The following is a 26,403-nucleotide window of genomic DNA, read 5'->3' on the forward strand; positions in this document are numbered from 1 at the left end:
CCGTCTCCTGGGCTTGTGTCTACACAGCTGGTATGCTTTCTTAACTCTCGCGCCTCCTTTTGAACTTCTTTTTTTCTTTCAAGACGTTGGATACGGTTCAGGAAATATGATCGCAGATGCGGACATTCTGTACTGTATTACAATGTCTTGAATAACAGAACGACTATTGTTACTGGAGTCGGACAAGGGTCACGAGAAGAGGAGCCTGATGGATTTGATAAGTGGGGAGAGATGGGGGAAAAAGGCAGAGTTCACATTCGTACCAGTGAAGGATAATTGTGATAACATTTTTCCTGAAAAGAGAGGAGATATCATTTTAAAGGATAGGTTTTTTCAACTAAGACCTTATGAAAAGCACTATTTTTAAAAACAGATACAAACTCGGCAATAAGAATAGTCCATTGTGTGAATTGTATATTCTAGTAAGTATGGCTGTATTACCGTCTTGTCCTCTCTGAACAGCCAGCCAGTCTGAGCCCGTGAGAAAGTGATGGACTTGGTGGAAAGTGTGGCAGAGTAGACATCACTGCTCATCAGGATGTCCACTTCCTCCTCTGTCTCCATCTCAGACTCCTGAAAGTACAGGCCAGAGATGGTCAGCTACTGGACCATGGGGGGGGGGGGGGGGATCCCGCACACTGTCTACAAGAAGTAGCTTATTACAACGTTTCGGTCTGAACGACCTTCATCAGGTACCTTGGCTACCGGAGCATCAAAACACAAGCTGACAAGACACAAGCTGACAAACTTGACACTTTTTGAAACTATAAGGAACACTGTGACATTTTGAAATTCAGCAGGTTATTTTTTTGGGCCTTGAATATGTTGGATTGTATATAGTGTTAGAAAAGTAAAAATGGAATGGCAGCATGTAGGGTCCCTCCCCTATAGAGCGTCGCAGTCCCGCCTCCTACCCTGGACCAGGAAATGAAACCCAATGCATTATTCTCATAGACATTTCTTAAAGTATTTATTTAAAGACGGTTACGCCACGGACAAAGCCAACTCGAGTCGTGACAACTCATGACAACACAAACAATATTTTGGACCAAACAAATAATTACAAAGAAGAAAAACAACAAAAAAAGTGTTGTAACCTGCCGTTTTTTTCTTCTTTCTAATTATTTGTTTGGTCCAAAATATTGTTTGTGTTGTCATGAGTTGTCACGACTCGAGTTGGCTTTGTCCGCGGCTTAACCGTCTTTAAATAAATACTTTAAGAAATGTCTATGAGAATAATGCATTGGGTTTCATTTCCTGGTCCAGGGTAGGAGGCGGGACTGCGACGCTCTATTGGTTTGGCCACAGCATGTAGGGTCCCTCCCCTATTGGTTTGAACAGGGGAATGCTAACAAAAATAAGCCCAACACCTCTCCCCCTCTCATGCAAGTAATTGACAATATCATAAAAAAGTCACAATACCAACTTTGATGAGGCAGTATTGCTTTGTTTAAAAACAAATTGGAGTTAGGTGGTTTCTTCCTGACAGTAGAGATATGCTAGGGGAATGGCTATTGAGTCGGGACTTATACCTACATACATGTGTCTGAGTGAACACGAACAGCTCAAATTGAAAACGCATTTAGACAGCTGCATGTGGAATAAACAGTGGGGCATTGTTGCAGTACGAGCACGACGACACTTCTGGAACCTCCCATGTAGACGTTTCCTTTGTTGTGCATGCATCAATGCAGCCATGCGTCTCTCACAGGCCTCATGCTGCAGGTGAACAGGTGCGTATAGGTATTTCTCAGACCTCATGGTGAATTGTGTAATAGTACAGTGGTTTTCAACCCTTTTCATATCAAGGTCCATTATTTATTCTGCATTAAAACCCATTTTGACCTGAGATCAGATTCTAAAAATGTCTTCTACATCCTGACAGTTTACTGAAAAAGCTATGTTTCTATGTCAGTTGTTCTTCGATTTTTCAAAAATAGCAGACCTACAAGCTCGTAGCGCGCCACTCGGTGGCGCGCTATGAGCTTGTAGATCTGCTATTTTTCAATAGCTAAAGCATAACATAATGCTAACACCAAAAGGGGTTCCCGCCCAGAATGGGTTAAGCCACGGACCACCATTTGATGATATTTAGCCTCTCAGACTCAAAACTTGTCTTAGAACATTTTGTTGTCGTTGAATAAGATGTCCACAATTACATGCTGTATTGATGTGGTACCAGTAAGAGAGATAACAGGCACACGTTGATCAAAATAACAATTCTTCTACATTAAGAGTTAAAGATCTATAGGCTAGGAGTCCATTTGGTTACCAACTCTCCATTTAAGTTTAACTGGGGACCACCTGGAACCCCCTCAAGGACCACTGGTGGCCCCGGACCACTGGTTGAAAACCAGATAATAGTTATCTTAAGTAAAAGTATCAATACTGCAATATAGAAATACTCCGTTACAAGTAAAAGTCGGGAATTCAAAATGTAAAAAGTAAAAAAGTACAAAAGTATTGGCATCAAAATGTACTCGAAAAGTACCAAAAGTAGAAAGTACTCGTTTCTAATCTAATTTCTCATTTCAAGTTTTCAAATGTATAAACAATTTTAAAATGGCCGAAATATATATAGGGTTGAAGTGGTACATGTGTGTTTTCTAATAATAATAATGAAAATCTTAAACAATAACTAGTAACTAAAGTTTTCAAATAAATGTAGTGGAGTAAAAGTACAATATTTGGATCTAGTGGAGCAGAAGTAAAAGTACTGGAAATTGGAAATACTCAAGTGAAGTACAAATACCTCAAAATTGTACTTAAGTACAGTACTTAAGTAAATGTACTTAATTACTTTCCAGTTTCCACCACTGGTAAATAGGTATTTCAGACCTAATGGTATTTTGTGTAGGCATCTCAACAGACCTCGTGGTGTATTCTCTGGTAGACCTTCTGCTCGTTGTCCAGCACCACAAAGGACTCGGAGGGGATGGCGTCGCCGGTGAAGATGAAGCTGAGATCACCACGTTGGCACTTCATGTCTGTGAAGTCTATCAAGGTGGTGTCTAGTCTGTATGGACACAAACACACACGTTGCTTTGAGCATCTTTGTGGGGACATCAAAACAAATCTTTCATTACTCGAGCAGCGACTGACCAAACGGATCCTAACCACAACCGTATTATACTGTGTATGTGTGGATTAGCGTTAAAGGATTAGTGTAATGGCCACACATTTTGTTTTACACGGAACAAAGCAAAAAGCATTTAATAATAATAACTAGACGCAAAAAAAATGAACCATTGATTCCGTGCTGGACAAACCCACTATCAGTTCTCAAGTCCGTAAGAATGTGCAGTGGTCAGGAAACACAGACTCTAAACTTGTTTAGCTTGTGGGATAAAACTATAGGCAGGGCAGTTCAGTATGTGCTTACTTATGTTGCACAACAATAATAAGACACAGCAATGGGAGCTGCTCAACACAAAAAGGATGGAGCATCAACAACAGATGCTATTAGTTCAATGTTGAACTTTCCCCTTCTTTCAGGTCAAATTCCTATTGGATGATGGATCTGCCTGTCGTTTTCAACTTGGAATGACCATGACATTCCATCGTCACTGATATGTAACAGTACCATTATTGTTGTAATTCCACCATTTATTAGGACTGCGCATAGAGTATTTATTTTAAAGAAACAAAAAAGGTGGGGAAATGCTGTTTTGCTTTTATGACTATTGTATTACTACTTTGAAAAAGGTGGGGAAATATATTGAAATTTTATTTCTTTAGAGGATAGCCCCTTGAGTTGTATAAACTCGTTTTAGAGGGGGTCCTCGTGAAAAAAATGTTTTGCTGTTTTGCTTTTAGGACTATTTTATTACTACTTTGATCTTCTTAATTAGGAGAGTACAAGCATTTCACTACCTGCAATGCTGCCCAAGGCTGTATTGAAAGTGCACGTGACAAAAAGAAAACATTTTTTTCACAACATAATAACCAATAGGGCCAGAACAAAATGTCCCACAAGGTGTTTTTTCGAGGGGCGCTAGCCCCTCCAATGTCTGGGTTTCGGAATTGCGTTATGTGGCAGCCAAGTCTATGGCTTTTTTAATGTTTGTCTGGAGCACCTTTTGCCCGGTAATGTTTGTTTAGTGCACTTTAACAGCTTCCCTGCGTGACCCGCTATACACACGTTTTATTCTATTGTCTTTCCCTGCGTAACACGCTATACCCGCTATTTGTTTTATAGGTTTAATTTTCCGTTTTGTAATGACTTTAATGAAAAAACGGCTTTGTCGCGGACAAACGTGACGAGGCCGAAGCGTTATGGCGACGTAACCGGAAATCGACTGGCTTCTGGGAAAATGAGTTCAATGCAAGTGAACAGGGTTTTACACTGAGATCCATCCACCCTTACCGTTTGTTGTTCTTCCGTATCGCGACAGTGGATTATTTTTCGGCTAGGCAACAAACCATGGGACTATTTTCATGGATCAAAGGCTCAAATACTTCGGCGTATGCTCCAAAGGTAATTAAACAATACTGGCAGTGACCGTGGCGTGTTATATTAGGCTATAACGCACGGAATGTGCGTTATAGTCGTTATAAACAAAGATAGAGTGGCAGCGAAGTCTATGGACTTCACACAAACATGACCAGGCTGATTATACTATCCTTGGGCCGACCAAAAGTCCACACAAGGATAGTAAAACAAAATCACAAACAAACTCATGTGCATATCTCCGTTATAAACATGACGTGGTTATAGATCTCCCATGGCAACAATTAATGCACATTATTCATTTAAGATCCACATTCTGTATTCACTTTCCCTGCGATGAAAGCGGATCCCCCCCCTTTCACTTGTGTTTATGCCTGTGTATGCATACACAAACACACACAATGGGGTTGAAGGAGAGGGCATTAAGAACAGCGGGAGAGGAGATACGACAGTTCTAGGAAACTGAGAGACGGAACAGGAGGAGGAAGTGATAATGAAAGATATGGTACAAGAGCAACACAAACGTAAAAATGGACCAACTCAAGGCCACGTCCTCTCTCCAGGCCAATGCTTCTCAAAGTGGGGTCCGGGGACCCCCCCGGGGGTCCTTGAGGGGGGTTCCAGGGGGTCCCCAGTTAAATTAGTTAGCCCATTAACACCCGAGACCAGTTTTCTGAAAAACCTAATGTTTCTATGTCAAACTATTTCATGTCAAGGACACCAAAAATTATATGTATTCACCTGCCGACTCCCATCTGAAAATATTTTGTTCCAGGGACCCCCCAGAAGCAAACACATTTGCTGAGAAAGAATGTATATTCAAAGATTTGCAAAGAGTTCACAATTTTTCTAAAATAGCAGATCTCAACAAGCTCATATAGCGTGCCGCGATATGAGCTTATAGATCTGCTATTGTTCAACAGCATATACACATTGGCTTGAGACGATTTACACTGGCTCCCAACGCGGCGCCACACAACTTGTAGATCTGCTATTGTTTATTTGATGACCAGTCAGTCTCACACAAATGTGGCTGTTGGGGTTCTCACACACGACCACAAGGATGTCTCTGGTTCCATCTCTATCTCCTCTACACTCATCCATTCCCTGTGTGTCTCCGACTCCCTCCCTGCCTGCCTCGCGCAAACCAGGATAATATAAAACAACATTTTGAATACTAACTTTCACAGCCAAGGACTAGTGGAGAATAATGATGAGTGAAACAGCCTGAAACTCACCAACTGCATGACTACACTCGCACAGGCACATTCACATAGATTCAGTTCGATACCGTGTATGCAAGTGTGCCTTTGGTGAACTAAAGAGTGTGTGTGTGTGTGTGTGTGCGTGTGCGTGTGCGTGTGCGTGTGCGTGTGCGTTAATAGAAGTTAGAACGGGCACCTAGAGAGGACAGTGTGTGATCATCAGATGTGCACCTAGCAACAGCTCCGAGTTATTTTGTGGGTGAGCAGCATTAACATGATGTGTGTGTATTGTATAGGCAGTGTGCCACAGCTGAGCAGCATTAACATGATGTGTGTATTGTATAGGCAGTGTGCCACAGCTGAGCAGCATTAACATGATGTGTGTGTGTATTGTATAGGCAGTGTGCCACAGCTGTAGCGCACAATGAGGTAAACCTCGACAATTGAATTTGAACTTTCCACAGCTCGGTGCATCGGTGCCGCCGTCCGTGTAGCTCGGCACATATTAGCATTTAACGATGGTTAAACAGGTAGGTAAAACACGCCGGTTTGGATTCCACACTGGAAGCTGTATGACGCCCGGTAGTGGAAATTGATAATGATGTCTTATGGCCCATTATGAGGGGGCGCAGGGAAGGGACTACTGTATATGCTACAGGGACTCTCCATCTGCAGTGGTGGGAAGTAACTAAGTACATTTACTTAAGTACTGTACTTAAGTACAATTTGGAGGTATTTGTACTTTACTACTCCACTACATTTTTCCAAATATTGTACTTTTACTCCACTACATTTAAGTGAAAACTTTAGTTACTAGTTACTTTGTAAATTTGGAATATCATTACAACCAGCGGGGAAACCAGAGCCCTCGTTTGAGCCAGAAAACCCCAGACCACAGAAAATCTACTGAATGTTAAAAGTTCCGTTTTTTTGGGTGGAATTGAGCTCAGAAAGAAATTAAGAAGAATTACAAGAACCTTTTTTTTATGTCACAATCCCTTTAAAATGTCTCTCATCACTTGTTGGAGCAGACACCCATTCATACATTTGTAATGAATGCAGCTGGTTGTGATCCAGGGTCTTTCTCCAGGACACGTGTCCGTCCATGGCTGCACACTGGCTGTTGAAGCCAATATACTAGATGCGAGACCTTGGAGGGTACAGAATGGTCTCTCTTGCCACCGCACTCTCCTGTTGCTCTGTGTATGGTCCTGAAAAACCATTAGGATCATGGTTTTCTTACCCACTTAAGCCCTGTATACTTCTTGTACAGCCTGGAAAGGCTGAGAACCAGTAAAAACACATTGAGACCGAGTCTCTTTTTCAAGTGGGAACTAACTGGCCAAGAGGCAGAAACAACATTACACATCAATGCTACATTGTACATGTAAAATTACACAACAGCCAATGAGCCAAATAATACATCCATGACATACCTCAAGAAACAAAGAAACAAATCTCCAACAATGGTACACTAACAGTGACCGCAATATATATTTTAAACAAGAAATATTTTTTAAAAATAAATATATGGGCTTATGCCAAGGCTAGTACACATCCGAACATGTACGGATGTGTAGTGTTGGACTCTACATTTAAGATGATCCTTTTGAAACTTCTCAAAGGAACTTTCAAGGCCAATTTTTGTCTGAACTGCAAGGTCATTCCACGGCCAGGGGCCAAAGAAAGCAAGACACTCCCCCCCCCCCCCAGGTTTGAAGGCTGGCACTACACCATTTTTTACCAAATTAAATTTGGAGGAAATGTAAGGAGGAAGATCACCAAGAATGTCTTTATAAATGAAAATATATGATATTATATATTATACTATGTATGGACTCACCTGATGTTGAGGCCTTGCTTGTAGATCTTACATGCGTCTGATGGCAGGATTCTGGAGAGCAGGGGCACTGCGACACAAGGAAGCACATTTCATTTCATTTTCACACTTTCTATGTTGTTTTTCCCCCCTTAAATTAACGTGCTACTTCATCATATTACAGTGTCGCACAAAATCTGCCAAAAATAGCCGATCTACAAGCTCTTGGCTAAATCTGCACTTTCTTTTTGCCATATTTGATTTTTCTCTCGTAGATCTGCTATTTTTTGTTTCTAACCCATTTAGGACTGAGGCAGATTGTAAAAACTCCTTCCAAATACTGAACTAAGTTTTATGAATGTTTTTTAAATATTAATTACAAAATTACAAAAAAAATTATACTGCTAATATACTGTACATAGCAACAGGGGTTCCCATCCTGAAGGGGTAAAACACCAGAAGGGGTTGTCCCGTCCTGAATGTGCTGTGAAAGCGGTTAAGTGTGTGTGTGTCAGTGGGTTTTATAAATATTTAACCAATGAAATTGGTACAAACAAGAGCTTGGGTAACTACAATGGATCCCTTGGAATACATAGATGACATGTTCTACCATTTCCTGAAAAGTCTTTTGGACATACAATGTTTCCACTCAATAGCCATGAGGAGTGAAACTACAGCATGGGATTGTCTAAATTTAGCAAGGCCATTTAATAATAAAAAAATAAAAAAAGACCTGACCACTTCAAAGCTGCTAGAAAGTTCAACCCTGCAGAGGCCCATATAACCAGCAATAACTAGTAGCTCTAGAGCTACTGTAAATATTTAATGGCCCCTCACACACAACCCCTGTTGGGTTAAGTCACTGTTTCCCAAACAGTAGGTCGGGACCCATCTCTGGGTGGCGGAATTTTTTTTATGGGTCACGTCAAAGTAAATGTATCCTTTTTTTTAAGTTTAAAAAGAAAGACATTTCTTCAATTTAAAACAATTCTAACATTATTCAAAAGTATTTGATTAAAAAAAAGAACAATTTAACATAAATACATTTTAAAAAATGTTTAATTTGTACTGAAAATAGCTGATCTACAAGCTCGCAATGTGGCATGGAGCGACACTTGTAGATTAGGGGCTCCATTTGTCACCGCTAAACCCCTTATCCCTAAACTTATTTGCCTTATTATTTTGCAAAACATTTTTGAATAGTTAAAATGGCCAGTCTACAAGCTCACAACGTGTCAATGTAGATTGGCTATAGTAGTTGAACTATTCAAAAATGTTTTTCAAAATAGTAAAAAAAAAGGCAAAGAAGTTTAGGGATAAGGGGTTTAGTGGTGACAAAAATGGAGCCTCATATCTGCTATTTTCACTAGCAAACATATAATCTCCAAAACTGCATGAAGCAACGCTTGTAGATTAGATCTGCTATTTTCACGAGCAAACGTCTAATCTCCAAAACCAAACACCTCGAGGCTTCGGTTTAGGGACAGTAAGCCTCACCAGAGTTGGACAAATTACAAACAGCCACAAGCAAAATGCTGGTCGGTTTGAGGTGTTCCTGCTAAAGTAACTTTGCCTGTGCTACTGACCAGGAACAAAAAGTTGTATTTGCATTCGATAAAAATCTGCCCGCTGAATAATGAAACCAGCTTTAACCACTTCCCTATGTGCTTTGTATGACAAATAGCAAAGCATTATCTATTCTACAATCTCAGACTAGTGCCTCGGATCGCAACGCAATTTATGAGCTTGTAGGTCTGCTATTTTTGTGCCCCTCGTGCAGGTAGGGCCATCTACAGTGTAGTCCATGGCCTTATGCATCTGGCAAGTATTGTGAAAACAGCTGTGCATAAAACAACTAGGGAACAAGTGACGACAAATCTAATTATTTCCGGTGCTTCCGCCCCTTGGCCATATCATTTCATTTCATTTCTTCCTACCACCATGATTACAATACTATACAACACCTCTGTGGCTCTGTGTGGTTGATTACATCCCCCTAAACAAACGGGCCGTTACACAACCTCCCAACATGCCTTTACCATCATGTGTCCATTATGTAAACTTACAAAACGTGTCAATAATTAACAACAGACACGTGCACAGCACTCAGTCCCAGCTCACAACTCGAGTGCCAACAAGCCACAAACGGCATTCTGATTACAAAGGCTGTAGTAACGACTGAATTCACTTTTGTTTGTGCCGTAGGATACCAAGAATGGTGAAAAATGGTAGGCATTTGTCTGGACACAGTACTGAAAAATCTCAATAAATACATTGGTATGGTACGGTGCAGAGCAAGCAGCACAACGGACACGTTTCGGCAGTCAAGCCTTCATCAGCGTTGTATGCTGCAGACAACAGAAGAGTCACATTTATAGTGCACCCGGTCAGGAATGCTCAGGGGGATTGAGACGAGTTGGAGTCATGCTTGCTTCCTTGATGTAAAGATGAACACAGCACTGGACAGGTACTGTAGTAATTCCTTGAGGCAATATAATCATGGCCACCAGGGGGGTGCCTTTCAACATGTACCCTGGCAGCACAGTGTAAACAATCTGTCATCATTGTTGTCTTGACTTACCAGATGATCCACTAACACCAGCATAGCTAGACAACGTGACAGTACACCACATTACTCCATCTATAACCCCTTTGTTTGACGACGGTTCAGAGTAAACTCGAATCGAAGTCATACGGCACACGTTATTATTCGGTGGGGATATGTCCGATTTAAATTGTGTTTGGAGAGCATTTTTCTCCCAAAATTCCAAGTAGGCCAACAGTAAACAAAACCTGACTCACCCCAGCTTTGGAAGTCCCAGTGAAGCTCCAAGTAGAAGTCCCCAAGCTGTAATAGGCAAATACAGTAAGAAAATATATAAGTCCAAATAAAGAGAGAGAGAGAGTAATGCATCATTAAGTAGAAACATGCACTCAGTAGAGTGCAAAGGGGGGCAGGAGGCATATCCTACCTCCCTCCCTCCGTCTGTCTGTCTGTCTGTCTGTCTATCTATCTGGGCCATGTGTTGACAGTGTTTTGGGGTTGTGCACAGCACGTGTATGATAGGGCACGGAGCAACCGGGGGAAGGGATATATTTAAAAAAAAAAAGAACTGTCATTATATAATTGCAGTGAAACCAGAGTGACAGGCTGAATGGACACATCTTCAGAAAGTGAACAGTATAGGGCCAGTAAGGCTTTAAGCAATGTGGTCAAGCCTGCATTGTGTTTGTCTTTGGGGAGGCCAAGTAACTACATCTCATATGTTGCATTATTAAAATGTTATTCGATTTGCCTGATGAAGACCTAAAGGATCGAAACATTGCACCAGTAATACAGTACTTTTTTTTTTAGCTTAAAAACAGTGTGCGGATGTTTTATCCTCTCCTCGATTAATGTCCAGCACCTGGCCTAAATACAGACATGAGATGTGCACACAATCTTCTCTGTGAACGAAACCAACTTAATATGAACCTGCTAGTTCATCCACAACAAATAAGGGAAAATTACTTATTTAATTAATCTCATTTTAGTCCTCTTGACTAATCCCAGTTTGTGGCACATTTTCAATGCAGCTGTAAACTATATGAGTGTGTTGTCCTGATCTCGTAAGCACTGCCGTCGTCCTCAATCCCCCTTTGGCATGATGTAATGTTGGTAGGGAATCATCATTTGTTTATTGTCAGAGTTGTATAATCCCCAGGATGATGATGATAATGATGATGCTGATGATGCAAGTGAAAAAAATAATAATAATCAATGTGACATTGAGGCTAGCGCTGCATCACTTTGGGAAGGCTCAGAATACATCCGATCTATTGGAGCTGTGCAGGCCGATTGTCAAGCCATGATGTCTAGTTCAGAGGTAACCAAACTAAGGTCCAGGACACGGACACGGACACGGACACACACACACACGGACACACACACACACACACACACACACACACACACACACACACACACACACACACACACACACACACACACACACACACACACACACACACACACACACACACACACACACACACACACACACACACACACACACACACTACAAAACATCTTATCTTTGATAAGATAATTTGAGTACTTCTGACCCTTTTTAAAAAAAAAACCTTTTTGAAAGATTTTGACAACAACAACATGCCTCAAATAGGGACGCCAGATTTAAAGTGGTTGAACAGGAACAATAATCGTATGAACTGAATTTGAAATGAACTGAAAAATTAAAGGTTAAAGGTCAAAGATGATCCGATTTCTGTCAACCTTGTCCCCAGCCAGAGGAGCTTAGTCTGGTATAATTGTCATAATTTGAACTGAGGAAAAACACGTTGCTTTTTACAGGCACGATGGTCTATAGATTGCTTGCATACTTAATTGATTTCTCTAGGTAATGATTGTATCATATGTAAACAATTAACTTTTTCCCCCCTGTGTAACATTGAATGCACTTTGGCAAATAAACTGATTCATTCTCTGGAAATCAAATATGAACCGAGTAAACAAGAGGATTATATATGAATAAAGCTTATTGTTACTGCAGTCTCTCCTCTCTCTCTTGCTTGTTCTCTCTCCCTCCCAGAGGACAAGGCAGGTGCAGCTGACCTGGCAGTGCTCTGCCCTCGCGTAGCCAGGTGATTATGTCCAGAGTGCCTGCCAGCAGCCACAAGAGCACAGTAAGGCTCCTTGCATGTGTGGTTGTGGTTTGTGCATGTACTGTACTGTATGTAGATGACATTTAAACCTGTGTGTGCAGACTGTGCATGTGCACTGTGTGCACCAGCTAAGTGCAAGTTCAAACACTGAATTACAAACTAACAAACTAAACTAACAAGCTACAATGTTAGATTTAGTGTTGACGTTACACACAACTTACGATCCATCATAGCTAATGTTTTTTTGTTGTCGTTTTGTTTTTTATTCCAAATATGTCATTATGGAGTGTCAGGAAATAAAGGGCAGTGATAGGAGAGACATGCAACACAAGACTGGGTTGGATCCGAACCCGGGTCCTCACGCTTACTAAAGCCCAGTTCACGCCAATGATTCGCAATGCAACGAATTGCAACTTGTAACCACTTGCGACATAGTCCCAAAAATGCACCGGCCTGCAATGGGGCAATTCAGACCGCTGCAATTTGTCTTTGCAGCGGTTTTGTTGCATCATTGATGTGGACTTAAGAGCATTATGGTCTACTGTGCACCAATTTGGCTGAGCCATCAGGCAGCCCAGGGCTGCAGGGGTGTACAGTGTACATACGCACCCAGGTGGCTATGTGTCTTTGCACATTTGTAGCCGTGCATTTCTCTTCAAGTGGAAGAACCTGACCTACCCGAGTGCAAACAAGCAACAGAATGTCTTTTTTCCACACAGCAAATGCTCATTCCCTCTTCTGTAGTGCTCCCTTTCTCACCCCCCCCCCCCTCCCTCTTTTATAGACTCTCCAGCTCTCTCTATCTCTGTCTCCGTCTCTCTATCTCTCTCTCTGTCTGGATGGAGGTGGCAAAAGAGTCGCCACCTCCATCCCTTTCCTCTCCTCTCCTCAGCCCCAGTTAAAAGCTATTAGGGCCTTCTCTAATGTCACCCCTAGGCTTTTGAATAGTTTACCATTTTTATTAGGTCTTCCCCCTCCACTGTATTAAGATGCACCTTTTCTCATTGCTGTGTTAAGGGCATTCCACACAAAGCACTACAACTGTTTTATCACCGTCATCGTTATAGTTGTGGTGTGGACTCTACCTTTCACTGGAGTTGGAGCCATTTAAAAAACAATATTTTCCACTTATAGTGCTTTGTGTCGACAGCCCACTATTGCACTGTTTCCCTGGGGGGCAAAGATCACAAAGAGCACAGGAGGGCGGCATGCAGCCTTGTTTGTTTGGAGATAGTCCGCGTTACACAAAATCATAACTTGCTTTCATCAAACTGTTTCAATGTGATAGAGTCCAGCTTGTGATACAATATATGCTATCCTGTAACTTTAACACAGTGGACTCCCTCGTGTAACATCATTGTAAAGTAATAACATTGTTAAAGATATGTACCCACTTTCAACCTGGCTTCTCCATTTTGGGCATGTCATTATATTGAACATATATCGAACATAGTCAACATTAGCAGATCTACAAGCTCGCAACACGCTTATGCAGGTAACATGTCTGAAATTGAAGAGACAGAGAGACAGAGAGAGGGGGGTGCAGGCATATTTTAAAATGTTCATCGTCTTTGCTGAAGTTATTAATCAACAATTGTTATCCATCTTCCCTTCATTCTGTCCCCTCGCTTCTCTTTGTCATCCTCTACCTTGGACATTTTGTAACATTGTCAGCCAATTGGCTGACGTTGCGTGACAGCCAATGAGTCAGCAGGAAAGGAGCATCAGTATCTCTCTCAAGGACACATTGTTGACGAGTTTGAACCCGAGACCTTCAGGTTACTGACCCATTAAGGCCAACACGCCGTGTTGCCTCCCTCCTCTTAGCCCCATTTCCTTCTTTCATGTCACCATATCTCCCTCAGATGCGTCATTTATGCTCCCGTCATATGGTGGTGTGATGTCCAAATAGCTGCACAACCACAACGCATTGTGAGCTTGCCCTGCCCATTGGCTATTTTTGCCGAATGACACCGCCATACCACGAAGCATAAGTCAGCCTTAAACTCCCAGGGCACCGCCATACTACAAAGTATGAGTCAGGCTTAAGCTCCCATCCATCCCGATGCTCCCTTCATGTGTCTGACAGCAGGCGGTGAAGGCAGGCGGGTGGGAGATAGGGTGGGTGGGAGATAGGGTGGGTGGCTGCTGCTGGTCATATACGGAAGATGAAGGTCCCTGCCTAGCTGGCTGTGGTGTGATGACAGTAATTAGAGAGAGACACTGACCTACTGACACCGAGAGGGAGGGGTGTGTTTGTATTGTGTCTGGAACAGAACAGGACACATACACTAGACTCTGTGTGAGTGTGTGTGTGCATGCGTGTTCTGTTGGCGGATCAGGACGACTGCTGAACACTTCACATGGAGATGAGAGGAGAAGAGAGGAGGCGAGGCGAGGAGAGGAGAGGTGACAGGAGAGGTGACAGGACACTAACAATAAAAGGATTAGAGCAGACTGGATGGAAGGGCTGTGGGCTAGGATGTCAGGAAGAGCATGGTTTGAAATGAGGATCAGAGAGCAGATGATGGACGGGAGGGACCTTGTGTACCTCTTTGAGAGCCTTGAGCAGCTTAGGTCTTTTGTCCTCCACGGTCTCTCTGGACTGCTGCTTCAGCTTCCTCAGCAGCGCTGTGACTGGAGGGAGGACAGAAAGGAAACAGGGGAGGAAAAAAGGAGGAAAGGTTAGCATGCATAGACACTTAGACAGATAGACACTGCAATGACTTTCTACGTGTGCTAACGTTGAACCCATTCTGACCTGAGATCGGATTCTAAAAATGTCTTCTACATCCTGACAGTTTTCTGAAAAAGCTGTTTCTATGTCAGCTGTTCTTCGATTTTTCAAAAATAGCAGACCTACAAGCTCGTAGCGCGCCACTCGGTGGCGCGCTATGAGCTTGTAGATCTGCTATTTTTCAATAGCTAAAGTATAACATAATGCTAACACCAAAAGGGGTTCCCGCCCAAAAGGGGTTAATGCAGTGATTCCCAAACTTCTTCATGTCAAGGACCCCCAAATTGACATTAATTAGCCTGCGGACGCCCCATTTGAAAAGATATGGGGGACCCCCATAAGAGAAGATTTTTACAGCTCTAGCAGTGATTTTCAACTATTTTCATTTCAAGGACCCCCCAGTTTGATATGCAACAGGCTACGAACTCCCATTTAATGGCATTTCTATCTCTGAAGACCCCAATTTATATTGTAAAATCAAAGTTAATTTAACTCAGAGTGTACAAATGGAACCAAATGGACCAGTTAGGGTCAATTTGGTTCCATTTGTACACTCTCTGAGTTACAGACCCATAAGGGTCCATTTGGTTCCTAATTATCATTTAGCTGGGGACCCCCTGAAACTCTCTCAAGGACCCCTAGGGGTCCCTGGACCCCACTTTGGGAATCACTGAATTAGACACTGCAATGACTTTCTATGCGCGCTAACTTTAAAGCTACAATGCAATGATGACCATTGACCGTATGCACACCGCTGCCATCTTGCCAGCAAGGTGCTAACTACAGTAGGTCAAACTCACCAACATTGCAGCTGTACAAAAAGCTTGAATTATCCTCTATCAAGTGTTTGTTTCATACAAATCCATGAGCTCCTTTCTGTCAATAAATTCCTTGCAGGTGATTTATTTTCCAAGTGCTGGAGTTTGGAAGTGCTCGTTGAATATCACTCAACAGCCCATGCGGTAGGAGGCAGCAGGAGGTTGCTTTACTGATAACGAGTGCTTCCAAACTCCGACATGAAAAAATAATCATCTGCAAGGAATTTCTTGACAGGAAGTAGCTCACAACATGTCTATGGTGGACTTCAGATGTGGTGCAACCACTCCTATAGACGGCTATGTGTGTCCCTGGCTGGCTGGCTGGCTGGCTGGCTGGCTGGCCACGCACGCACGCACGCACGCAGTACAGTACAGTACAGTACAGTACAGTACAGTACAGTACAGTACAGTACAGTACAGTACAGTACAGTATGATGATTTTGGGTGTGACAGTACAGTACAGAGACCCCCTGGGGACACCCACACGGTAACAGTCATTTGTCAACCATTTCGGACGCGAGGCGGCTCGCCGGAACCGGGCCGCCCCCCTGGGCGCGTTCCTGGGGGTCTGGATGTTCCAGGGAGCGTTCAATACAGTGCAGCATTGGCTTGAAATAACTTTATTGACCTTGTCAATGCGTTGCGCGACATTAAGAGTGATATAGCGTTAACATACTCTACTAACACACACTGTGTGTGTGTGTGTGTGTGTGTGTGTGTGTGTGTGTGTGTGTGTGTGTGTGTGTGTGTGTGTGTGTGTGTGTGTGTGTGTGTTATATGACTAACGCCTATATGACAAAACATCAGCCTACGCAAAAATGTGAGGCGTGCACTCCAACACACCCAGTGACAGGCAGCAGAGGCTCAGTGCTCAGGCTCAGACAGCTCAGGCTCAGTGCCACGCTGACTTCCTGCAGGCAGATAGAATGTAGGCGACTCTACAGTAGCTGCATGGTTAAAAGGGAGAGATCCCACCTCGCCGCCTGCGGGGCTCAGCATATCCCAGGAAGTTCAAAGGGAATGAGTCCAGCAGAGGAACGTATAAAAACCTCACTGCTAATGAGGGGCGCCTATAAGCTCCTTAATGACCTGGGGGAGGCAAATACCCACACAGGAGACTTTTACCCATGACCGTCCAGATTAACAGCGCTTTCACAGGGCCGCACGCCCCACATGCCATTGGCTCGCTATTATACATGTCCCTTTGCTTTGCTCACTTTCAAACGGGTTATGATATTTAAAGAAACGACAACAACTGAGCCACGCCCGACTGGCTAGCATTTACTGGCACGTTGGGAAGCATTTTACAAGGGGGGGTGCCAGTTGTACATCACAGATAGCGAACGATGCTTTGCTGTCAAAGATACAGAGGATTTCACGACAACATGACGAGGCCAATTATAGAGCAATGGAAGATGTGGAAAATATATCGGGCTTTCATGTCACCAAGACATTCTAACCATGGAGTGAGATGCAGATAGCAGAGAGAGGCAGAGAGAGAGAGAGAGAGAGAGAGAGAGAGAGAGAGAGAGAGAGAGACTCTCTCTATCTCTCTCTCTGCGCCCCTCTCTCTCTCTCTCTCTCTCGATATAATATGGTATATCTGGTGTGCACCATAGCACCACAAGGCTCAGGGGGGATCTCAAAGAGGCTGGGGAGTAACTGCTGGTGCCAGTGTTAAAAGTAGGCCAAATGAGAGCACACACTCTCCGAGGGTATCTCTGAAGCGTGGCTGGCTAATGAATCTGGACACTCTCAGGATAGGGGGCTCCCCCCCTGATCCATGGCGTTCCTCTGCAGGTCAGAGGAGGGAGACAGCTTCACGTTCTGCCAACGGACCACCCAACATTGCAACATTATGACTATGAGCAGAGATGCCGACCGCGTTTGACCTTTTAACCTGTGATGTGACAATAAAGCTTTAGAACCGTCCTCAGTGCTAAACCACACCGACAGTCTCTCATCAGGAGCTCACCCCATTGTTGGCTAAGCACGTCTACAATGGCACACAGCTCAGCCACTTGACAATAACACCTGGCGACACTTGATAACTGCTGCTGGCCACTTTCCAGAGAATAGTGGTTAGTCAATATTGACAGGTAAGCAGCAGTAAGATAATAAAGTTGCCACATATAGGCAGACATTGGTATACTAGTTAAATACCATGTGAAGGCAGGTAGTTCTTCATGTTTTATCAAGGCATTAAACTGTTATTTTCCATTCAGATCAGACAGACTTGAGTTTGAGCTTCGGTTCCATTCTGGAGGACAAATAATGTCCTCACTGCACTGCCATTATCTGCCTTGTGAAACCCCGAGTTGCAACTGTACTTACCCTTTTGATCCAGTCTACTACACAAAACCCGAGCTAGCACGAGCATAGCCGAACTACAAGCTCACAGTGCAACGCGTTGTGGGCTTGTACTGTAGGTCAGAATAGGCATAATGCTGGGGTTCAAGTGGTTAAGAGGAAAATGTCTTTTGAAGCGTTACTTCACTTCAGAGACAGAAATAGGTTTGCAAAAATGTTGGGAATGTTAAAAGGCGGAAACATTTCATGGGAAATGGGAATGAAAGGGAACACAGTGACAGTATATGGGAATTAATGTGAATATACTGTATCAGGAATAGAACAAAGTGGGGACTCATTAAAAGGGGGTTGAAAGTAAATCCTAGGCTGATTCTGTAGTTTGTTTACCAATCCAGGTGAAAAACGACAGCAGGGCAAAAGACAGCTGCTGCTAATAAATCAATAAATAATAATAATAATAATAAATGTGGGTGTGTCAAGGGAGAAATCACAATACTGTTGACTGCCGTCTGTGATTATACATTGGCGATTTGGCACACCCAGCTGTGGGCACACCTCAATCTAACACAGAGGACATATCCTGATGTTTCTTTGAAGATTTTGTTTAGTGTTTGTGCTACCATGTGGGTGTGGGGGGAAAATATGTGAATAATTGCTTTGAAAATACTATGTTGTAAAGTAAAAATCACACCCGTGTGAAGTGAGTGTTGCAACTCCATGTGGGGGTCCCCGGGGGGTCCCCGGAAGTTCCAGACTCACAGGACCACGGCCAGGGTGCCGGCCCGGTTCCGGCAAGCCGCCCCACGTCCGAAACGGTAGAGAAATGAGAGGGTTACCATGTGGGGGTCCCCGGGGAGTCCTCAGGGGGGTCCCCGGAACATCCAGACCCCCAGAAACGCGCCCAGGGGGCTGGGCCGAATCCGACGAGCCGCCCCACGTCCGAAACAGTTGAGAAATGACAGAGTGAAGGCCTATTCATAGTCTGGATTTTCGGTGGTGAGCTGACCACCGGAGCTGAAATAACGTTGAGCGGTGATGAGTAAAAACAGAGAGAAGGGCTGGAGCGGTGGTTTGCTCTTCACCACGGCTTGTGACGTCATGTTGTAGTTCATTGGTCACCCCACCACCGAAAATCCAGACTATGTATGAGCCTTCACAGTGTGGGGGTCCCTCTACTGTACCCTGTACTGTACTGTACTGTACTGTACTGTCACACCCAAAATCATCATATATACAGTTAATATGTGCATGTGTGTTAGGTTGTGCACAGGTGGTGAAAAACCATGCTGTTTTCATGCTCATACCCACCCACACACATAGCTCCGTAAGGGAGTGGTTGCACCACTCTAAAATCAATAAACATATGTTTTAAAAAAAAAAGAAAAAAATCTAACAGGTTCTTAAACATTTCAGGCTTCACCTGGGAGCCCCCACTGGGAGGACATGAAGCCTTCGTCCTACTCCTCCTACCCAACACTCCCTGCTGACAGGTGCCGCCCAGCCCGTAAGAGTACGTGCAGTGATAAATATCACCCACACCGCCCGGCTTCCCTCCACCGGCTTCCCTCTAGGCCAATTGTATTCATATAGGCGCGGCTCGACAAAGCCGAATGCACTGCTGTAGATTAGAACCCCCAGCCTTCGCGGTGGTGTCTATCACTGTGCCACCCCGAAGAAAATCGTATCTGCTGTACTTTTTAACCTGAACTGGTAAAACGAACTACTAATTCAGGCGAGGGTTTCATCGTGCCCCTTGAACATGCAGCTCAACACAGCAGCGCAGACAGTGTAGTGACTGTAGTCGTGCATCTGGTCTCCAGAGTCCATAGCACTGCATAGTGTGCAAAATGCTGAGAATCATCTGTACATGAGATGGAACTAGCATGCTCTGCTCTATGTGATGGGAGAATGCACCTGTTCATGAGGGCGGCTGGAATTCAATGCTGGGATGCTTGCAAATCATCTGTACACTACATGAGCACATTACATGCACAGTTCAGCTGAATTTACATTAACCCATTTAGACCTGAGGCCGATTCTACAAATTCCTTCTAAATCAATAGTTCTTGCACTTTCAAGATTTGTCAAAAATCTCAAAAATGGCAGATGTACGAGCTCGCAGTGAGCTTGTGTATCTGCTATTTTGGAATAGCCAACGCAAAAATCTAAAATGACACGGATGCTTTCCCATATTCTAACCAAAACATGCTTTATTATAATATGTTTGCGTTTACCCCAAAACAAGTGCAATATTATAAATGAAGCACAAATGTACAAGGTCACAACGCTTCACATTTGGTCACGGCAGGCCAGGGTTGGGTACACTAGCACCAAAAATAAATAAAATAATGAAAATCATAATAAATTAGCCATTTAACCGTTATCAACCAGTTACAAATGTCTTAGCGGTTAATAGTTAAACTGCAAAGCAGTACCACCTGCTTAAATTCAGGCTGCCTCATACTTAATATTTTGAGCACCAAGCAGCCATGGGTCTTGTCCCATATTTGAAAACTGAGCACCAAGCACATTGCTGTCTGAAGCCCACATGGAAAAACACTTCCCTGCTCAATAAACGCCAACAGAACTGTGACGGCCTCAAAATGTGCACTGCTCTTAAAGTCGACAGCCCGGCTGTGTTTGGAGAAGGCAATTGGGGACAATAAATGTCTCTTCCTGAACAAAACACATGCCAGTCTACTTTCCGAGCCACATTCTGGCTTCTTGTGCAGACGTTCAGTCATCAACAGTGACAAGCAGAGTTGACAAACGTCGCATTAGAGCACATGTGGGCTGACAGTGACAATAACAACTCGCCTGAACCACTTCAACCTGCCACCCCTGTTTTGGGCATGTTGTTGTAGGCAAATACTTCCACAATGTCACAAAATAGATAAATAAAAAGGTTCAATATCTTTTAAAAATATATATATATATAGTAATAATAATAATGAGTATAGCCGATTTACAAGCTTACATTAACAATGAGTTGTATCTCGACAGGTGTTGAGCTTGTAGATCACCAGCGATATTATAGGAAGTATACAGGGCTAAAGTGGTTACCCCAAGTAATTTAGCAAAACTGCTAATAATACTATTACTGTAAACAAAACTGTTTTTAATAAACGAATTAAATAATAAAAAGCTATAGAATGCATAGATCACGTACTATAGAGCTAATGTCTAAACGACACAGTACCAGAACTCTGCTAAAAATACTATTAGTGTAAACAAAACAGGTTTGTTTAATAATCAACCGATTAAAAATAAAATGGCTATTTAGACTACAGTGGTGGCGTGTGTAACTGTGTATAGAGCTGCTGAACTTCACAGTACTAGAAATCTTCTGAAAGATGAACACTGTTAGCAGCTTTCAATACAATATTTAATCTGTAGAACGAAGCAAGGCAAGGATTCACTTCCCATACTTGCTTCTTAAACTCTTGAAAAATGCTGAGTTGCATGCAGTGCTTTGCTAGGCTAACCCCACAAGCAGCAACTATGTTGATTGCGCTGAATAGGGGGAAATAGGCACAGTTTCCTCTCAGCAGGCCTCTCCTCTCCTCCCATGCCATCACAACTGTCAGGTAAAACTAAATTTAAAAAAGGTCAGACCAGGTGCAATCATTTAATATTTAGCAAGATCAGCTGTTTCTCAGTCAAATGCTGAGAAGTGATCCAGTGTTGCAGTAGAATGACTCTGTGCCAAGGGCCAAGGTAGACAAACAGATCCTTGCCAACCACCTCAAATGCTACTTTCTTGCAAAGCTGGAATTTGCCAATGGTCATTCTGTTTAAAAAAAAAAAAAAAACAGACCCATCTGAACTGAGTGGTGCTGTTGGGGTGTCGAACTATTGGTTGTCTGACTATTGGTTGTCTGACTATTGGCTGTCGGACTATGTAGTCTGTACTGTACTGCCTCTCATGCACCTGTGCAGGTGCTACACCATAGGCTGTACTGCACTGTGCTCTGTGCTGCACTGTGCTCTGTGCTGGTGGTGTTAGGGGCGACTCACACCTTTAAAACATTGATGCATGCGTGTTGTATGAATGTTGTAAGTGTCATGGCTGCCCCAATGCATTTCCAATGGAAGTCACATGGTTTGATAAAACATTTTGGACTACAAGCTGTTGTATGGCTTTCGGCTGTGTTTCGACTGCCCCCCTCCCCCTCATACAACACAAATGTTGTGTCAAACCATGTGACTCCCATTGGAAATGCATTGAGAGCTTACAACAAGCATACATCTTTTACTACAAGCCTACATCAATCTGTTGCGACCGTGTGAGTCAGGCCTTACAGGCTTACACCAACACTAAACTCAGCTTCCCATCATGCACCTCTGCACAGTGCGACACTCAACAGCACCACATTGTCACCTGTTGGTACTCAGTACTCTAAACATAGGGACAGACACACCTTGCTGTTCCTTGGAGTGGCGCTGCACCACTCAAAAATGGACTGGAGTGGAGTCCTAATAATAACTGAATAACTGTTTACTAACAATTTACCATTTTAGCAATACCAATGTATACTGTATATGTTGATAGCAGAACCATAAATGCAGGGAAACTCAGTTCCTCTCGTCATTGTTCCATTGTACAACGTTGTCAACGTTGTCACGCAGTGGAAATAGACGATCTACAAGGTCACAACGTGTCAGGTTGAGCTTGTAGCTGCAATTTATGAACACATGCCTAAAATAGTGACGACAGGTTTAAAGTGCATAATGTACAGTACGTCCGGCTTCCCAGACAAACAATAAATGCCTCAGCCATCCGCTGGAAGAGAAGACCATAGCAAGGGGTGTCTGGTGTGAAAGGTGGCATGTTCCTCGAGTGTAAGAACACAAGAGTCAGCTGCCAGGCAAACTCTGTCCTTCTGGCGACACTATTTCACCAGACGAGAGCACAGTGATCCTACCGAGAAGGAAAAGCTGCCTCTATCTATTTGTACAAATAGAGACAGAAGCCTCTAATAGATTCAGTGTGAAGTTTATGATTCAATACATTATGTGAGATACCTATATGGTACTCATTCTGTGTGTTCAAAAGCCTTTTCTTGAGAACAGCGGTAAATGGCAGCAGGTATTTTACAGAGGGCTTTTCATAGTGACCAACATCTCAGCAATATCCATCTTCAATATTAATTCATGAAACCTGCATCTGTCTGTGTTTGTCTGTCTGTCCTGGGTATAGCTTGGGTGGTGTCCAAATGAACAGCCTCAAACGTGTATGTTCGGTTAGAGTAGACCCACAGTTTCCAAGAAGCGAAAAACCACAAATGTCTGTATCCGTTCATCCATCCGTCCGTCCGTCCAGTATGCACCAAGTCTCTCTGTGTTTGGAAGGAGTATGTGCAGCCTGGCTTCCCTAAACGGCCAACCCGACATGTCTGCTTAACTTGTATGAGAAAATGTGAGATAGCCTGAGATTCCCTGAGTTTCCAACACAACGATTAGTTTCCACTTTCCACCCACTCACTAAACAACCAGGTAAAAGAATGTACGCCAGTTTCTTCAAATGGCCGTCTTGGAATCTCAATCACACAACCCTCAATTCTGAAGGCTTGAACTAGCGGTTCTAGCAGGAGTATGACTGTGGGAGGCAACCGGTCGAGAGAGGGGGCTTGTCCAGCACCGGCCTATGAGGAGAGAGAAACATCTAATGAATTGCCTTTCATCGCAGCACAAAAGCCCAGAGTGCATTGAGGAATGTCCCCTCTCTCAGTCTGTCCAATGGACAAAGGGGGGCAACCTTGCCTCATGCCCCCACAGGGAGGCAGTGCCATGGAGGAATGCATGGACACATATGTTGATCCTTCCGGTTCTCCCTGCTAGCTGTTCTCACACAAGCAGTGCATCAAACTGAAAACTGAACTGAGGCCACATTGTTTGCTCGCTAAGCTTTAGTGTGGACTTCTAAGTCAGTGGTTCTCAACCCTTTTCCATGGCTTGGACCGCCAAACTGATATACATTTGCCCGCATTCCCCCATCTGAAAATATTTTGTGCCAATATTTTGAAAATAAAATATCTACAAGCTCACAATGCATCACATTGCATGGTGAGCCTGTAAACGGGCTATTTTTAATCCATTTTGGACTGAGGTCGATAAAAAAAAAGGCTTCTAAATCCTGAAAAACCTATGTTTCTATGTCAGTGGTGCTCAACCTTTTTCATGTCAAGGACCCCCAGAATTCTCTCTATTGGGCCACGGACCCCCATCTGAAAAGATGTAGTTCCAGGGACCCCCCAGAAGCAAATATTTTAGTAAAAAAATGTTCGCTCTGAAATATATATTCAATGATTTGCGCCACATTTTAACGATTTTTCCAAAATAGCAGAACTACAAGCTCGTAGTGGCGCGCTATGAGCTTGTAGATCTGCTATTTTTCAATCGCTAAATTATAACATAATGTTTAAAACACCAAAATGCCCGCCCGTGCTCCGTCAGTGGCTTCGTGATATAATGTCCTGTCTCGAGTTGGAGATGTTAAGGTTTTCAATTGCCGGCTCTGAGAAAAAGTTTTACAAGACCTGGGGCCCGTTTATGACATTCTACCACAACACACAAACTGCATAGTGTGCCGTGCCTATGCCTCGGCCAACGCCAAACCACAACAGAAACAAAATCTGCTCTATGAAAAATCTGCATTTTATTTTATTATATTTTTATTTTTTGTAATTATGTATGCATGTATTTTGTGTATGTGTATATATATTTATTTTATTTCCTCCAGACTGTTGTTCCGACTATCCTTGGGATTGTGGGTGGGGGGAGGGTGGGATAGGGGATTGAGTTTTATTTTTATATGTCTGTTTAATACTTGCCCCTGGGCTACTGTCAAAAACCTGAATAAAAAGATTTTGAAAAGAAAGAGAATACCAAAATGGGTTCCCGCCCCCAAAATGGGTTAAATATCCGAAAACTGGCCTATAGCCTGGATCCCCCTGAAGGACACCACTTTGAGAACCAGGGTAGGAAGTACTGTACATTTCAGTGGGTAAAGTTTCAGTCAATCACTGATGCTTACTCATCTGTCTGTCTCCGTAGCTGATGGCTTCGGCGAGGGGACTCCATCCCTGAGCGTTCTTCACCTTCACTGGTGCATTGTGGGCCAGCAGCAAATGGGCACACTCTGTGAGAGAGAGAGAGAAGGAAAGACAAATAGACTGAGTGAAGAAGGGAAGAGTAATATTCGAGGCCGATTCTAAAAATGTCTTCTAAATCCTATGTATTTATATAGCACATTTCATATGACAGACTCAATATGCTTCAAAACAAACACCAGCTTAGGCAAAGATCAACCATGACAAAACATATAAAAATAGGAACATATAAAATGGGTTCAAACATCAGAATGAATTAGACTCAGACTGAGTAAAGCAACAGTAAAAGGAAGATAACGACACCACACACACTTAAAATACAGTAATACTTTAATAACAGTCACCATGGTGACTGAACTTGAGACCCCCCACAATAATGACATGCCCAAACTAGGGATGCCAAATTGAAGTTGGAAAAATGGTAAAATGTATTAAAAAAAAATAGGTAAAATGTTGCATAGAGCTAGAGAAAGTGGACATGGGGACAGCATGTCTTCTCACATCTTGGCTTCAATGGCTTTATTCGATTTGCACAACATGCATCCGTCAAGCCTGTCTGTTATGCTGAGGACACTGGAAAACTAAAGTCAAATTGGAGCCACCGAAATGACTTCAACATCCCATCATGGAAACTTGGTTATTATGGGCCATTCAGTTCAAATAACTAGAATAATGACCCGTGGCCTGGACGACTGGCGTGGATTCCAGGGCACCAAGGCTGCTAATCCAGCCTGACATCGTGTTGCGGGTTCGAGTCCCGATCCTGACGACCTTTGCTGCGTGTCACTCCCCATTTCCTGTCAGACTACTTTACACTATCAAATAAAGGCAGGAGAGAAAAAACCCCACTTGCAATAATGTGTAGGGGCATAACAGTTAATGGAATTTCTTCTTAGCAAAAATAGCTACTCTACAAGCTTCACATCATGCTGTGACACATTGTGAGCCTGTAAACGGTTAAAATAAACCTCTCGATTATTCCAAAAAGTAATTGACGGTATAAGCACTAAGGAAATAATGGAGTGTAGCAGCCATAACAGTGGAACACAGAACACAAGCCTAGAAGTACATCATCAAAAAAAGTATTTCTGTCACTTTTCACTTTTCAGTTTACAGAGCCTGGGGCCTCAAAACGAGTTTGAAACGAGTCAACATCCCATGTTTCCCTGGGGTTACATCCTGTCAGCTAACATTGCCATGGTAACACAAGCATTGAATTCAAACTTCAAGCTCAGTTCAGCTCTCCTGTAAAACAGAGGGAAGCTAATTTTAACTCGGTGCACTGTTGAC

General features: G+C 43.1%; 1 protein-coding gene across 1 annotated transcript in view; it reads right to left on the minus strand.

Annotated features, from left to right (window-relative positions):
• Positions 1–26,403, minus strand: part of LOC306926882 (ankyrin repeat domain-containing protein 13C-like) — a 60,569-nt gene that overhangs the window by 11,899 nt on the left and 22,267 nt on the right. The window contains exons 3-8 of the mRNA XM_079506380.1: positions 25,038–25,142; positions 14,688–14,773; positions 10,277–10,322; positions 7,499–7,565; positions 2,872–3,016; positions 442–573 (exon numbers count right to left, since the gene is read on the minus strand). Of these exons, the coding sequence (XP_079362506.1) occupies positions 442–573; positions 2,872–3,016; positions 7,499–7,565; positions 10,277–10,322; positions 14,688–14,773; positions 25,038–25,142 (581 nt within the window). The remainder of the gene's footprint in view (positions 1–441; positions 574–2,871; positions 3,017–7,498; positions 7,566–10,276; positions 10,323–14,687; positions 14,774–25,037; positions 25,143–26,403) is intronic.

Source organism: Electrona antarctica, assembly GCF_951216825.1.
Source record: "Electrona antarctica genome assembly, chromosome: 7".
In the NCBI taxonomy this organism is placed as follows: domain Eukaryota; kingdom Metazoa; phylum Chordata; class Actinopteri; order Myctophiformes; family Myctophidae; genus Electrona; species Electrona antarctica.